The sequence below is a fragment of the Natator depressus genome, chromosome 2 (assembly GCF_965152275.1).
Source record: "Natator depressus isolate rNatDep1 chromosome 2, rNatDep2.hap1, whole genome shotgun sequence".
NCBI classification, from domain to species: domain Eukaryota; kingdom Metazoa; phylum Chordata; order Testudines; family Cheloniidae; genus Natator; species Natator depressus.
In genome coordinates this window covers 59395289-59409830 of record NC_134235.1, presented here as the reverse complement: position 1 = coordinate 59409830, position 14542 = coordinate 59395289, and the positions used below count along the sequence as shown (strand labels likewise).

At 40.2% G+C, this 14542-nt stretch overlaps 1 protein-coding gene across 2 annotated transcripts in view; it reads right to left on the bottom strand.

Annotated features, from left to right (window-relative positions):
* The window catches only part of ARFGEF1 (ARF guanine nucleotide exchange factor 1), a 183734-nt gene that overhangs the window by 93124 nt on the left and 76068 nt on the right, over positions 1–14542 (bottom strand). For both annotated transcript variants that reach the window (XM_074944269.1, XM_074944270.1), the window contains exons 3-5: positions 12312–12468; positions 10927–11073; positions 779–958 (exon numbers count right to left, since the gene is read on the bottom strand). In XM_074944269.1, coding sequence (XP_074800370.1) covers positions 779–958; positions 10927–11073; positions 12312–12468 — 484 coding nt within the window. The remainder of the gene's footprint in view (positions 1–778; positions 959–10926; positions 11074–12311; positions 12469–14542) is intronic.

Sequence of the window (14542 nt, the reverse complement as noted above, 5' to 3'; positions counted from 1 at the left end):
ACACACTATTCTGTGCACTGAATGAGGGAGGCTCTCTGTGGAAAAAATGCTATGTGACCATGTTATTAAGGACCATCATAGGGCATGTGCACAAGGCAGGGTGAGGGTTAGACTGGCATTTCATAATCTCTGAAAGCTGGACTTTGCAACAGTAACATTCTTTTTACATAGGTTTCTGTGTGTGTAATTACCTAGCCTTTTAAAAAAACAAACTGAAAACACAAATGTTATCATGTGGAATCACATGGACACCCACATGGTTCATAAGCAGGGTTGAACCCTTTCATCCACATAGACCTCTGCCACTTGAGCTAATGGAGTAACTGATAGCAGTAGAAAGTTGTCATCCTCTGTGTAGGCTGACAGCTAGAGGAGGACGTGACACACTTTGCCAGTGGGTTTCACAGCTATTTGCTGACACCAGAGGAATGTTGTGATTCAAGGAGTCTGATTCCATTCCAACTTCTGGAGGACAATGTGCTGTGGTACGTATTTCATGGCCTATGCGTCACTACATTGCAAAGCCCAAAATCCATTTCCAGTTTACCAAAGAGATGAGCAAAGTTTCTGCTTCAATTTTTTTAATTCATCAGCTAGTTCATATACCAAAATATCAAAAGAACAGTCTGAATGATCAATACCATAAAAAAAAAATTAAATATTTATTGAATGAAAAGTTACAAATGCCATGCAATCTTGTAGTATGAATAACTAAAGTCTATAACTAAAATGATCTTTTAGAAACTATTTTCTACATACAGAATATTAAGATACTCACTGCTTGGTTTTCCATTCGTGCAAATATAACATTCAGCATTTGTGTGAGAGTGGCCTTGGCGGTGGTCTGATTTATGAGATTTTTGCTTGCGAGATAGATATTGTAACATGTTCTTACAGCCTGCAGCACGGTTCCTTCGTGAATTTCTATGTGTTGAGATGTTACTGCAGTGAGTAAAGCCTAAAAAAGAACATATTAAGTTAGAACTCTCTTCCTTCTTAAATGAAGCACTGAACTAGTTTAAAATATTTCATATGCACATTTCTATATACAGCGCAACCGGTACACAGCTTCAACTACATTTCTGGTTTACTGATAAGTTTTTCTATGGTACTCATCAAGTCATATCCAAGTACCTCACATACATTAATCAAATTATCTTCATAAATTCCCCTGTGATATAAGGAAGTATTCTTGTAATGATTCTACAAATGAAAAACTGAGGGACACAGATTTGCCCTAGGTCAAAAAGAAAGTCTGTGGCAGAACTGGGAATAAAAACCCTAGTTTGAGAGTCCAAGCCCACTGCACCAAACTACAACTATCATTCCACTCCACATCCACCTTATAGCTTTGCAAAACATATGCGACCTTTACTCAACAAGGGTAAGAGCCTTTGGTGATGAATTCAACAAGGTTTCTCAACAAAGCCTCTTAAGGAAACTAAGTAGCCATGGGATAAGAGGGAAGGTCCTCTTACGGATCAGTAACTGGTTGAAAGATAGGAAACAAAGAGGACATATAATTGGTCAGTTTTCACAGTGGAGGAAAGTGAGCAACAGTGTCCCCCAAGGATCTCTACTGGGCCCTGTGCTGTTCAACATATTCATTAATGATCTGGAAAAGGGGGTGGACAATGAAGTGGTAAAATTTGCAGAGAATACAAAATTATTCAAAATAGGTAAGTCCAGAGCAAACTGTGAGAAGTTACAGAGGGATCTCACAAAACTGGGTGACTGGGCAACAAATGTAGAGTAGTGCCAAAGTAATAAGTGCAAAGTAATACATATCAGAAAAATAGTCTTAACTAAACATATATGATAATGGGTTCTAAATTCGTTGTTACCATTCAAGAAAAAGATCTTAGAGCCACCCTGGATAGTTCCCTAGAAACTTTCACTCAGTGTGCAACAGTCAAAAAGGCTAACTGTATGTTAGTAACTATTAGAAGCAGTACAGAAAATATAATGCCACTATATAAAACCATGGTGCGCCCACACCTTGAATACTGTGTTCCGTTCTGGTCAACCCAGCTCAAAAAGGATACAACAGAACCAGAAAAGATTCAGAGAAGGGCAACAAAGATAAACAAGGGTATGGAACAGCTTCCATGTGAGGAGACACTAAAAATATCAAGGCTGTTCAACCTAGAAAAGAGATGATTAAGGGGGGGGGAAGGATATGATAGAGGTCTATAAAATCAAATGTTGTGCAAAAGTGAATAGAAGTGAATATTTACCCTTTCCCACAATACAAAAACCAGAGATCACTCAATGAAATTAATAGGCAGCAGGTTTAATAAAAACAGGAGGAAGAACTTTTTCACACAATGCACATCTAACCTGTGGAATTCATTACCATGGGATGTAGTGATGGCCAAAAGTATAACTGGGTTCAAAAAAGAAGTAGATATGTCCAAGGAGGATATGTTCATCAATGGCTATTAGTCAAGAGGTCAGGGATGCAACCTCATGCTTTGGGGCAACCCTACACCTCTGACTACCAGAAGGTGGGAGTGGAAGAAAGAGTATGGATCCCTCCTTAACTGCCCTGTTTTGTATACTCCCCCTGAAGCTCTGTTATGGGCCTCTGCCAGACACAGAATACCGGGCAAGATGGACCATGGTATGACACATGACAGCTCTAATGTTATGTGCTTAACAGTGTATATCTACAAAATAATGTCCACCAAATAAAAGCAAAGTAATTTGGGGGGGGGGGGGCCTTCACACAAAAACTCAAATTTTTTACAATATAATTATCTCTAAATATATTACAAATATTCTCTTGTCTTCTTTGCACCATTGACAATGCTCACCAAGCAGCTACACTAGACTTTCCCCAGATGTTTGTACAATTGTACCCTTATCTAAGAGTCTCAGGTAGAAATTGTACGGAGAGTTCTGCATACATAAAATTCTTTTCTACCATTCAGCTTCAGGACAGGCAAATTTACGTTTGGTGGCATCTTTTCTTAAGTATACTAAATCACATAGTTATTATACAAGTTAAAATTTTTGCAATTTACAAATACCTAGAAAATACATTAAGACCTACAATAGAAAAACAGTGAAAATAAAAAAAATATACTTATTAGTGGCAACTTAAGAGAAAATATTAAAGAATAGTGTTTTATATGTGCATAGCCTTTCTCCACCATAGTGTGAGCAAGAAGTAGAATTCTTTTGAAGGATTATTCTACTGATGGGGAAGCCAGTAAATTGAGAAGATACAAACTTTATACATTTAATATTTTTTATTTTATTCGTTAGATGTTATAAATAATTATTTTATGAGAGTTTTGCACTGGATCGTTTTACAAAGCAGGGTTCCTTTCATTAAACTACAACAGGAAACTATCTTTCTCAACTTAATCTTTATTTGATAAAAAAAAACTTCATAGGTTATATCTCACAAAACTGGGTGACTGGGCAACAATACGGTAGATGAAATTCAATGTTGATAAATGCAAAGTAATGCACATTGGAAAACATAATCCCAACTATACATATAAAGTGATGGGGGCTAAATTAGCTGTTACCACTCGAGAGAGATCTTGGAGTTATTGTGGATAGTTCTCTGAACACATCCACTCAATGTGCAGCGGCAGTCAAAAAGGCTAATAGAATGTTGGGAATCATTAAGAAAGGGATAGATAAGACGACATGATAGAGGTCTATAAAATCATAACTGGTATAGAGAAAGTAAATAAGGAAGTGTTATTTACTCTCTCATAACACAAGAACTAGGGGTTACCAAATGAAATTAAATAGGCAACAGGTTTAAAACAAACAAAAGGAAGTATTTCTGCACACAACACACAGTCAACCTGTGGAAATCTGCCGGATTTCCAAGCCCAAGACTATAACTGAGTTCAAAAAAGAACTAGATAAATTCATGGGGGATAGGTCCTATTAGCCAGGATGGGCAGGGATGGTGTCCCTAGCCTCTGTTTGCCAGAAGCTGGGAATGGTCAACAAGGAGTGGATCACTTGATGATTACTTGTCCTGTTCTCTGGGGCATCTGGCATTGACCACTGTTGGAAGACAGGATACTGGGTTAGATGGACCTTTGGTCTGACCCAGTATGGCCGTTCTTATGTTCTTCTATACAACTACATAAAAAGGAACAATTCAAATATTCAAAGAAAAAAAAGGTTTTAAAGAGAAAGTTATTCTAGAAGTAACAATACACATTAAAACTATAATAACCAACTTTTATCCCATCAGAATTCTTTTGCTCAAGACAATCTTTTAAGAGAAGAAAAAAATTAAAGCAAAAATGTGTCTTTGGAAAATATACAACAATGATCATCAGACAGCAAGTGTTTTTAAGGTGACCATAAGTAGTAACTGAGATCCAAAAGCAGTACGAGATGTACGATATCACAAAGCTAATTTCTTAATATACGATAAAAGAAACCTTATATTAACTTACAGTACATTTTTATTATACTAAAGAAGTGTAAAAGCTTTCAATACAGGTAATGTTAGATGCTGTAAGACGTGATACACACAAATGGTTAAGCCTTATATTGTGCAACTTTTTTTTTTTTTAAGGTGCCTTTAAATGTGAAGGAATTTGGTGCTTTGAATAGGCATTCTTTGCTGTTTAGTTTTATATCTAAAGAAATAAACATTAAATAAAACTACGTAGTGGCCTAATGTTTGAATCAATTAAAACTTCTTTAAACTAGATAAAAATAACAGTTGTACTCTTGACTATGTCTCCTTTCCCATGAGAATCAGGATAGAAGAAGGAGACTGAATTCAAGTAGTCATCTAAAAACAAAACCTGGGGATGGGGTGCCTGATTTGAGGATCTGCTCAAATGGTTCCATAAAGGCCTGTCCCCTAGCTAAGGAAGGTTTTCTCCCCCACTCAGAGGTCAAAGAGAGGTTTTAAGGTAATTTCAGTCCTCTCCCTGAAGCCAGGTATTTATCTAGTCTTATTGAAATTCAATAAAATTTTCTAGACTGAAAAGCTATAGAAGTGCCACCGAAGTGGAAAAAAACCCTCTTCAGATATCTGTCAGAGAGAGGCACAATCTGTCCAAGATAAGGCTTCACAATGTACCTGGTTTTGATTTTGTCTCCATTCCTGGAGGTGCTGTTTTTCATCATTACTTTTTGATGAGAAGGACTTGTACTATTCTTGATCAAATGAGGAATTCTATCCTGCACTCCCTTATATTTTGGGCACTCGAGTTCAGTGTCTGTCTCGATCTATTCTCTACAATACTGGTCATACACTGCCCCTTTGTGTGTCAATTTCCATTTCTAGTTTGTAGTCAGATCCAGGTAAGTGAACTACTGAATTTCTTATTTAAGTATGATTTTTTTTTCTTTTTAGTTAGACCTGTATACAGCAATTTTTCTTTATAACCTTCGGGTTTCAGATGCAGAACACACAACAGCCTGTGAGCGGGATGATCAAACAGCTCCAGGTAGGCTATTTAGGTTTTAACCAGGATCACACCGGAGTTTCAAAACCTTCTTCACCGGGCCCATCGCCTCAGGATACACACAGCTTCTTTGCCTTGCTTCAAATCATTAGGTGGATACACCACTCTGCTCCTTAGCTTCAGATGTGAAAATCACCTGAGTAACAGGCCAGAGGAGAGGCAGTAAAACAGTCTGGTTGACTGACAGCAACTCTTATACTCAACTCCGCTGGAATCAGCAGGAGAGTATCTCTTACAGAGGCTTCTTCAGATTTTCTGAGATATGTTGGAGACACGTAGGGGAATCTTCAGGTTTCAATTCTTATGTTTCAAATTCTCATATTCAGTTATGAACTCCATACAGTTTTCCTTTACTTGGAGCAATTTTAGATTTAGCAAGAAAATTGCATGTTTACCACTGAACCCGTTTTAATCCAAATGAAAAATTAACATTCTATAACTAAATGTTCTGTTCTACATTTGTAGAACTTGCATTCTCTTTTTAAACTGAATGATCCACAAAAGGACATAATGCTTACATTACAATGAAACAAACAGGGACAGGAGAAACAAGTTACAAAAATGCACAAAGAAGTGTTACACAAGTACGTACCGTTTTACAATGGCAATTTCCAACCTTTAGTTTAAAAACATAAGAAGATCTGTTTGTGCTTAGCAGATTTGGCTTAATGGTCTTTAAAAAAAAAAATAAACAGTTGAGGGTGGTTCAAAATCTTAGACTGAACCTTTACAGGGCAAGTCATACTTTCTTCTCAGTGAAGCCTGACTGCACAAAACACCCCAGCATTGGTGAGTTAATGCCAGACTTTGTAGTCTTCATTTGACCAGTAGAAGAGGTCTTTTCCTCTATGAGAAGTATTATATTTCCATTGTTTAATTGTCTGGGGGTATTTTCTGCCACAGGAAGGCAAGACATACAACATAAGTAGTCCCAACCCATATTTCTGGCACACTGGTCTTGGGAACACAATCTGGTTTACTGTGAGAACAACTAAGAGATTATCTGTTTACAGCACAATGTAGGAAGCATAGAAAGAATCTTTACTCAAGATTCAGTTAGCTAATCGGCACATTTATCTTTAGAGAAGACAATAATTAGCTAGCCAGAGACCAACTTCTAGAAGAAACTTAAGGTCACAAGAACAAAAATTTAGCCCATACATGAAGAAGTATATTGATAACATTTAGTTGATCATCAGATTGATGGCATATTTTACTTTATTATTGCATTTTATGCTTACAGTCATGTCTTCCAAGCCATGTTATCCTTAAGGCAAATGGGAAAACATTGAAAAATCTAGAAATGATAAAAAGGAGGCTAACTGAAGCTAGATACTCAGTTTTTAAAGAGCTACACTTATTTAAATGTAGAAGCCATTGCAATAATGAAACAAAGCTTTTATCCTCAATGTTCTTTCTATTCAGGAAAAAAGGGTTTAATCATGGACACCATATCCTGGGTTCTGTCACCAGAATTCAGGACGAAACATAATTAGTCATCTACAGAGCAGACTTCTTTCTTGATTCAATTCTGAATGTTACATTTTTTTCTAATCTGAGTAACTTTTCAATAATCAGCAAGCTGTCCTATTGTCTTCACAAGTGAACCTAACCAGTTCATCAGATTTCCTAGCCTCAGTCTCCCCTCATAGATGTGAAGGATTGTTCTTTTCAGATAACTGGCTGTCATGCCTCTGGGTATGTACCAGTTTCTCTTGTAAAATGGATTTAACAACTGTATAAAATCCTAGTTTGATTCTGATATCTAATTTTCAGTTGTGAAATTAAATTACGTGTATTGTATTAAAGCCCCCCAATATAACATACACAAAATACATCTACTTAGTTTTAACTGGGGGCCTTCCACATCCCCAACTCTCAAAACTAAACCCACTATGAAAAGTCATCTCCCCTTAAACTGTGATATCAGATATCACAAACTAAGCAATGTCAGCCAGTCACTAACTTGGAAGGAAAACCTCCAGAGAAAACCATATTCAAGGTTTTCAGAAAAGTATCTAATGCTAAGTTCCAGAGGCAATGTTTAGACATCTAATTAAGTACTGTAATATTCAAAAGTACTGAGCACCCAGCAGTTTCTTTTCAAGTCAACGGGAGCTGCTGGGTGCTCAATACTTTTGAAAATCAGGCCACTAATGGCTTATCTACCCAAACAAACACTTAGCTTGCAGCAAGCTAGAGTGGAAAGTACCCTGCACTAGTCTGCTGTACATTAAATGTATCTGTGCATTCTGCTGCCACGCACTAAAACTTCCATGTAGCACTTTGATCTATCCCTCTTTGAAATGGGGTAGATCAAAGTGCATTATGGAACATTTAGTGTACAGCAGCAGGGTCCACACAGACATGTAGTATGCAGTAGACTAGTGAGAGGTACATTTACACTCCACGTGCCACAAACTAAGTGTTCATACAGATAAGTCCTTAAGTGATGTGGCAAATGCGCAACTGAGTAGGTGGCACTCCACCCTCTCCTAGCACTGAATTCAATGTCACAGAATGACAGTGGAAAGCATTGTGCTGAAGTTTTATTGCTGTCCCTTCAGTTTTTCCCAATCATTCCATCTTTTTTCTAGCTCTCAAAATTGTTTTTCAATTAAAAACAAATATGAACCGCTCTGTTTTATTTTCACTCTATTATGAATGAAACCATGAAGAGTATTTTACTTTGAATCAGTCTCAAAATTTAACATACATTGGCAGTAAATATTTGCTTCTGCCTTCCTCCTCCTACAGACACTAACCATGAAGACCACAGGCTTGCACAGAAGTCATTGCATATGTAGCAGATTTCCTTTGCAGCAGTCTTATCACCCAATAGATTGCTTAGATGCCTAATTCACTCAAACTAGGAAGTTGTTTCATTTTAACCTTTCAGCTTATCGCTGATAACAGAAAGGGCTCTTGAAAAGTAAAAGGAAATTCTCCTAGGCACGCGCTAACAGATAAGGCTATGGGAATTTGTGGCTATGAAAGAGCCAAACGCACTCAGCACACAAATATCAGACCCACCCAAAAAAGAAAAGAGAAAAAGCAAGGACATCTGCTTATGGGGCTATCTTTCTTACCCCTCCAATTTTCTTCTACAGAAATTGATACAGTTCAACTTTTTTGTTATGGATAATAGATATTATATATGGAAAATTACATTAAAGTGTGAATAGAACTTCAGATTTCAAAGATGAAAACATTACAGAGGGCAAGCCATGAATGCAACCTTAGCCCTAGTACAGTGAGGCTGAAGACAAGGCAACTGATACACACATGCTGAGGGAGCCAGAAGGAAAACAGATTCAGAGCAGAGGGCCTTCACACTACCATAAAAGGAGGGTCAACAGGTTCCAATTACTGAAAAAATTAATTAATTGCACAGACATGTTCCTTCAGCACAACCCCAACTGCTTCCCCTGCACAGGCTCTGTTCGGCAGCGGAAGCAGACAGGGCTCTGAGCCCCAAGGCTACATTGAGGAGGGAGCTCTGTCCAGCAGGGGGATGAGCATTCTGAGGTACAGCCTTCCACTCCTTGCTCACAGAGTTCCCACAAGCCTCCCGCTAGAGGAAGATAACTGCCAGTTGGTGGCTTTTGCAGGTATAGATTGTGGGGGAGCAAGGCAGGCAGGGAATATGTTCCCAGCAGCTGAGACTGCCCACTGAGACAACCCCAGGGGTGAAAGTAAGTTAGAGGACTTACCAGTATGCCAGAGTCCTGAGCCGGGGGCGTGGCCTCAACCGGAAGAGGTGTGGCCTTAAATCCCTGGGCCCTTTAAATCTTGATTTAAAGGGCCAGGGCTCCAGCTGCGGTAGTGGCAGCTGGGAGCCCGTGGCCCTTTAAATCACCCCCGAGCTACCAGCGGCAGAGGTGGCTGGGAACCCCAGGTCTCGGGGGCAATTTAAAGGGCCAAGGGCTCTAGCTGTCGCTACTGCAGCGGAGCCCCAGGCCTTTTAAATCACTGAGGACCGCTACCCCGGGGCTCTGGGCTCTGGCAGAGCTTTAAAAGGCCTGGGGCTCCACTGTGGTAGCAGCTGCAGGAGCCCCGGAGCCCTTTAAATCCCCTCCTGAGCCCTGCTGCCAGAGCCATGGGGTAGCGGCGGCCAGGCTCCGTCGGGGATTTAAAGGGCCCCGGAGCTCCAGCCGCCGCTACTGCCCCAGCCCTTTAAACCCACTCCGGAGCCCCGCCGCCACTACCCCAGGGCTTCAGCAGCAGGGCTCCAGTGGGGATTTAAAGGCTCGGGGCGGTAGCAGCGGCTGGAGCTCTGGGGCCCTTTAAATCCCCGCCATTGCCCCCCCACCCCTACCTTAGGGCTCGGGCAGCAGGGCGCAAGCGGGGATTTAAAGAGCCCCCGGGGGGTAGCGGCGGCTGGAGCTCCGGGGCCCTTTAAATCCCCACCTGAGCCCTGCTACCCGAGCCCTGGGGTAGTGGCGGCGGGGATTTAAAGGGCCAGGGCAGTAACAGAGGCTGGCACTCTGGGACCCTTTAAATCCCCGCCAGAGCCCCGCCGCTGCTGCCCCAGGGCTCTGGCAGCAGGGCTCAGGTGGAGATTTAAAGGGCCAGGGCGGTAGCAGTGGCTGGAGCTCCGGGGCCCTTTAAATCCCCACCGCTGCCCTGCCACCGCTACCCCAGGGCTTTAAATTGCACTCTGGGAAAGCTGATCCTGGTACGGTGCACTGGCTCTTACTGGTACGCCGTACTGGGGCATACCGGCTTATTTTCACCTCTGGACAACCCACACAGACCCCTTCTGACCCCAGCCCTTCAATGTGTCTCTGTCTTTGGACACTCTGATAACCCTGTTGGGGAAAACATCCCAAAGTTTGGGAACCTCTGCTTTTGACAGCACATGAAAAATACAGTTCCAAACAAAACAATGAAACACCTACATGCCCTTCCCTGTCTCAATTTCCTCACCCCTCTGGAGCGGTTCTTTGGGCTTAGGTCAGAGTTCTCTGGGATGTCCAAGACCCTCCCATCTTCTCCTCCTGCATACCCTTCTTTCTGGCTTCTGGTCTCTTCTCCTTCTCTAAAATGGCTAGTGAGAATCCTCCTTTTAGAAAGTTGATGTCCCCTCTGTCATGAGGCCTCCGATCAACCTCATCAGCTGCTTAAAGTCCCACCTACAGCAATTCCTTCATCCAACTAGAGCTCTGTTGATGGGCTGTGAATTAAATTCCATCCAGTCGCCTGTAGACAAGGCTTCATGTCATAATCATGACTCCACAGGCAGTGAGAGAGAAAAAGGATAACAGACATGTACTATCAGTATGCTAAGAATGGAAAGGAACACCTTATGAAACAGGGCTGGAGTGGGAGATGAAGAAAGCACTAAAATAAAAACTGAAATTGTGTTTCCAAATAAATGCTATGCTTTGAATCCTCAAGGACATGCATATTTTCTTGCTGTCATTACTATAATCATTTGAAACTGCATTTGGTCAGCAATTACCTTTATTATTTGTAGCTGAACCCCTTCATCTGTTTGAGGACCTTGAAAACAGCCACATATTGTCTCAATAATTCTATCGATTAATTTTTTGCCTGGAGCTGTACTGTCTGGAGCATTTCCAGTCAAGTGCCCATATGCTATAAGTTTCTGGAGGAAAAAAGAAAGGGAAATGCTAAATAAATGAATTTTAAAACCAACCTTGCAATTCAATATGTAGATTCACATTTATAACGCAAATGAAGTCAGGATAATTACAACAGTGCAGTGTATCCCAAATCACAGTAAATTTCAAGCATTTGCAGAAAATCCTTCAAAAGCATTTATGTTCTTATCCAGCAACTGCAACAACACTCAGTATGAAGTTTATCAATTTAGCTTACCTAAAACATTACAATTTACAGTCTATAAACATTTACTCAAAATAAAAACTGTCTCAACAATTTTAACTGGATTCTGAGACTGACTCAAAAATTCTACAGATATTCACATTACATTTTTACCTATTGCATCTGTACTATACAATGTTATAATACACTTAACAGAAAGCAAGTTTACAGTATGCCTTTCAAGGCTGGCAAACATAAAATTGGAACCACTAGGTGAGTTTTGGTTTGCAAGTATTCAATGGTCTTTGCATGCCTGCTTCAAATCTTGTGAAAAGGAAGAGTATTCTAAAATAACAGAATTCTGTTCTCTGAGCATTCCAGCCATGAGAATACTTGTAAGTCTCAATAACCTCCCTACTCACAATAGAGAGAGCAGACAGGTAGCATAGTGAGACTGTATGCCAGGTATGTATGTGCCTCTGAATACAAATATATGCACTGGGTTCATTGTTCTCAGGCCACCTAGGGGAAGACAGACAGAATTTTTGGTAGACATCTCAAGCTTTTTTTCAGAACAACATTACAGGACCAAGATGGAAAGATCAATCTTCTTTACATGGGAAACCCATGTCATGGGCTCAAACTAGAGTATTTGTGAACCTCAAACTTTGACTATTTTACTACAATTATGAAGAATATAAAATAAGTTTCACAGTAATATACCTGTTCTGGTAGCAGATGTTTAGAGAGTTGTTTTCTATACATGCACATTAATACAAAAGATTGAGGTTTGGGACAAGTTACATTATATATAAATTAGTATACAATTAACTAGTTGTAGTTAATATAAAGTATATATATAGCTAGATATATTTTCTTCCTTTGTTCTTCAAAACTAGTCTACACTTGTCTGAAAAAAATCATACATTTTGGTTAGTATGTCCCATACAGTAGCTGAAAAAAAGACATTCTTCCTTAGTTACATTTACCCATCCCCTTCCCTCCAAACCAAACAAGATTTTCTTTCAGACAGTGAATAAAGCTCAATTGTATACAGACCTGCAAACAATCTAGAGATGTACTAACAATCCTGGGGCACTTAGACTGGCATGCCAATTCGAATGGTAAGAAGTACTTGTCGGCTTCAATAAAGCTTGTCTTCGATTTCACTGGTGGAAGTGTGCTTGAACCAGGCTTTGCTTCTCCATGAGGGGGACTAAACAGAATAGTCTGATCATTACAATATTACAAGTATCTACACTTAAGAAATCCTTCCATCACAATACTAGTTTTTCCCCTCATTTTTTTCACTTGTTCTTAACCTCAAGAAGGGAAATGATATATTGAAAACTGATTTTTATTAACTCAAACTATCAGAACAAAATGCAAGAGGATGGTAACTTGCAATAAGTAAAGACAAAATCTGTAAAAACAGATTCTCAGTATGAATATAAACTTTGGTTCTACCTGAAAGATTCCTTTACTTAGGTCAGACAGGTCCCATTGATTCCAACAGTGGATCTTCAGGTGCTCTTGCTGATTAGGAGACAGGCAAACTTGTTTTCTTTGAACACAGGTGTAACCCACACACCTCCTGGGTGTGGTGTTCAGCCCCCTCTAGTGGCACTGAGACCACTTAGAAATTAATGAGTCTGCTCTACACCCTTAGCTAAGGGCCATATGGATTTTAGCTCATGCAGTAGAGGCTCATCCATTTAGCTCCAGAAGTCCCAGGTTTGATCCTGCCTGCTGACTACTGGGGTCTTTCGGTGTTACACAGGCACAGCCCCTCCCACTGAAAAGTCTGCACAACAGAACTTTCAGAGCTGTGAAATACTCCTTAGAATTATCTAGATAACAACTTTGCTACTATAGAGTAAATCGTAACTCAGACAACATGGCTTATTGCAAAGCATGGAGACTAATGACTAGAACATCATGCTTTAAGATCCCTCATATCCTTTTGGCAATGTAAGCATTTGAAAGGTGAACCAAATCTGTGGACTTCCCTGACCTAACAAAATATGCAGATGAGAACAAAAATGATTTTATTCTCTTCCTCAGGCAGGTCCACAGACTATAAGAGTAGGAGTACTTGTGGCACCTTTTGTTGTGTGGTGTGTGGTTGCTGGTGGGTATTGTACAAGATCTCTATCAAGCGTTCTTACAACTACAGTACCCACCTGCTGAAGTGAAGAAACAGATTGACAGAGCCAGAAGAGTACCCAGAAGTTACCTACTACAGGACAGGCCCAACAAAGAAAATAACAGAACACCACTAGCCATCACCTTCAGCCTCCAATTAAAACCTCTCGAATGCATCATCAAGGATCTACAACCTATCCTGAAGGACGACCCATCACTCTCACAGATCTTGGGAGACAGGCCAGTCCTTGCTTACAGACAGCCCCCCAACCTAAAGCAAATACTCACCAGCAACCACACAACAAAAACACTAACCCAGGAACCTATCCTTGCAACAAAGCCCGTTGCCAACTGTGTCCACATATCTATTCAGGGGACACCATCATGGGGCCTAATAAATCAGCCACACTATCAGAGGCTCATTCACCTGCACATCTACCAATGTGATATATGCCATCATGTGCCAGCAATGCCCCTCTGCCATGTACATTGGCCAAACTGGACAGTCTCTACGTAAAAGAATAAATGGACACAAATCAGACGTCAAGAATTATAACATTCAAAAACCAGTCGGAGAAAACTTCAATCTCTTTGGTCACTTGATTACAGACCTAAAAGTGGCAATTCTTCAACAAAAAAACTTCAGAAACAGACTCCAACGAGAGACTGCTGAATTGGAATTAATTTGCCAACTGGATACAGTTAACTTAGGCTTGAATAAAGACTGGGAGTGGATGGGTCATTACACACAGTAAAACTATTTTCCCATGTTTATTCCCCCCCCTCCACTGTTCCTCAGACGTTCTTGTCAACTGCTGGAAATGGCCCACCTTGATTATCACTACAAAAGGTTTTTTCGCCCCTGCTCTCCTACTGGTAATAGCTCACCTTACCTGATTACTCTTGTTACAGTGTGTATGGTAACACCCATTGTTTCATGTTCTCTGTGTATATAAATCTCCCCACTGTATTTTCCACTGCATGCATCCGATGAAGTGAGCTGTAGTTCACGAAAGCTTATGCTCAAATAAATTTGTTAGTCTCTAAGGTGCCACAAGTACTCCTTTTCTTTTTGCAGATACAGACTAACACGGCTACTACTCTGAAACCAGACTATAAGAATGGGATTCTTACAGTAGTATCCA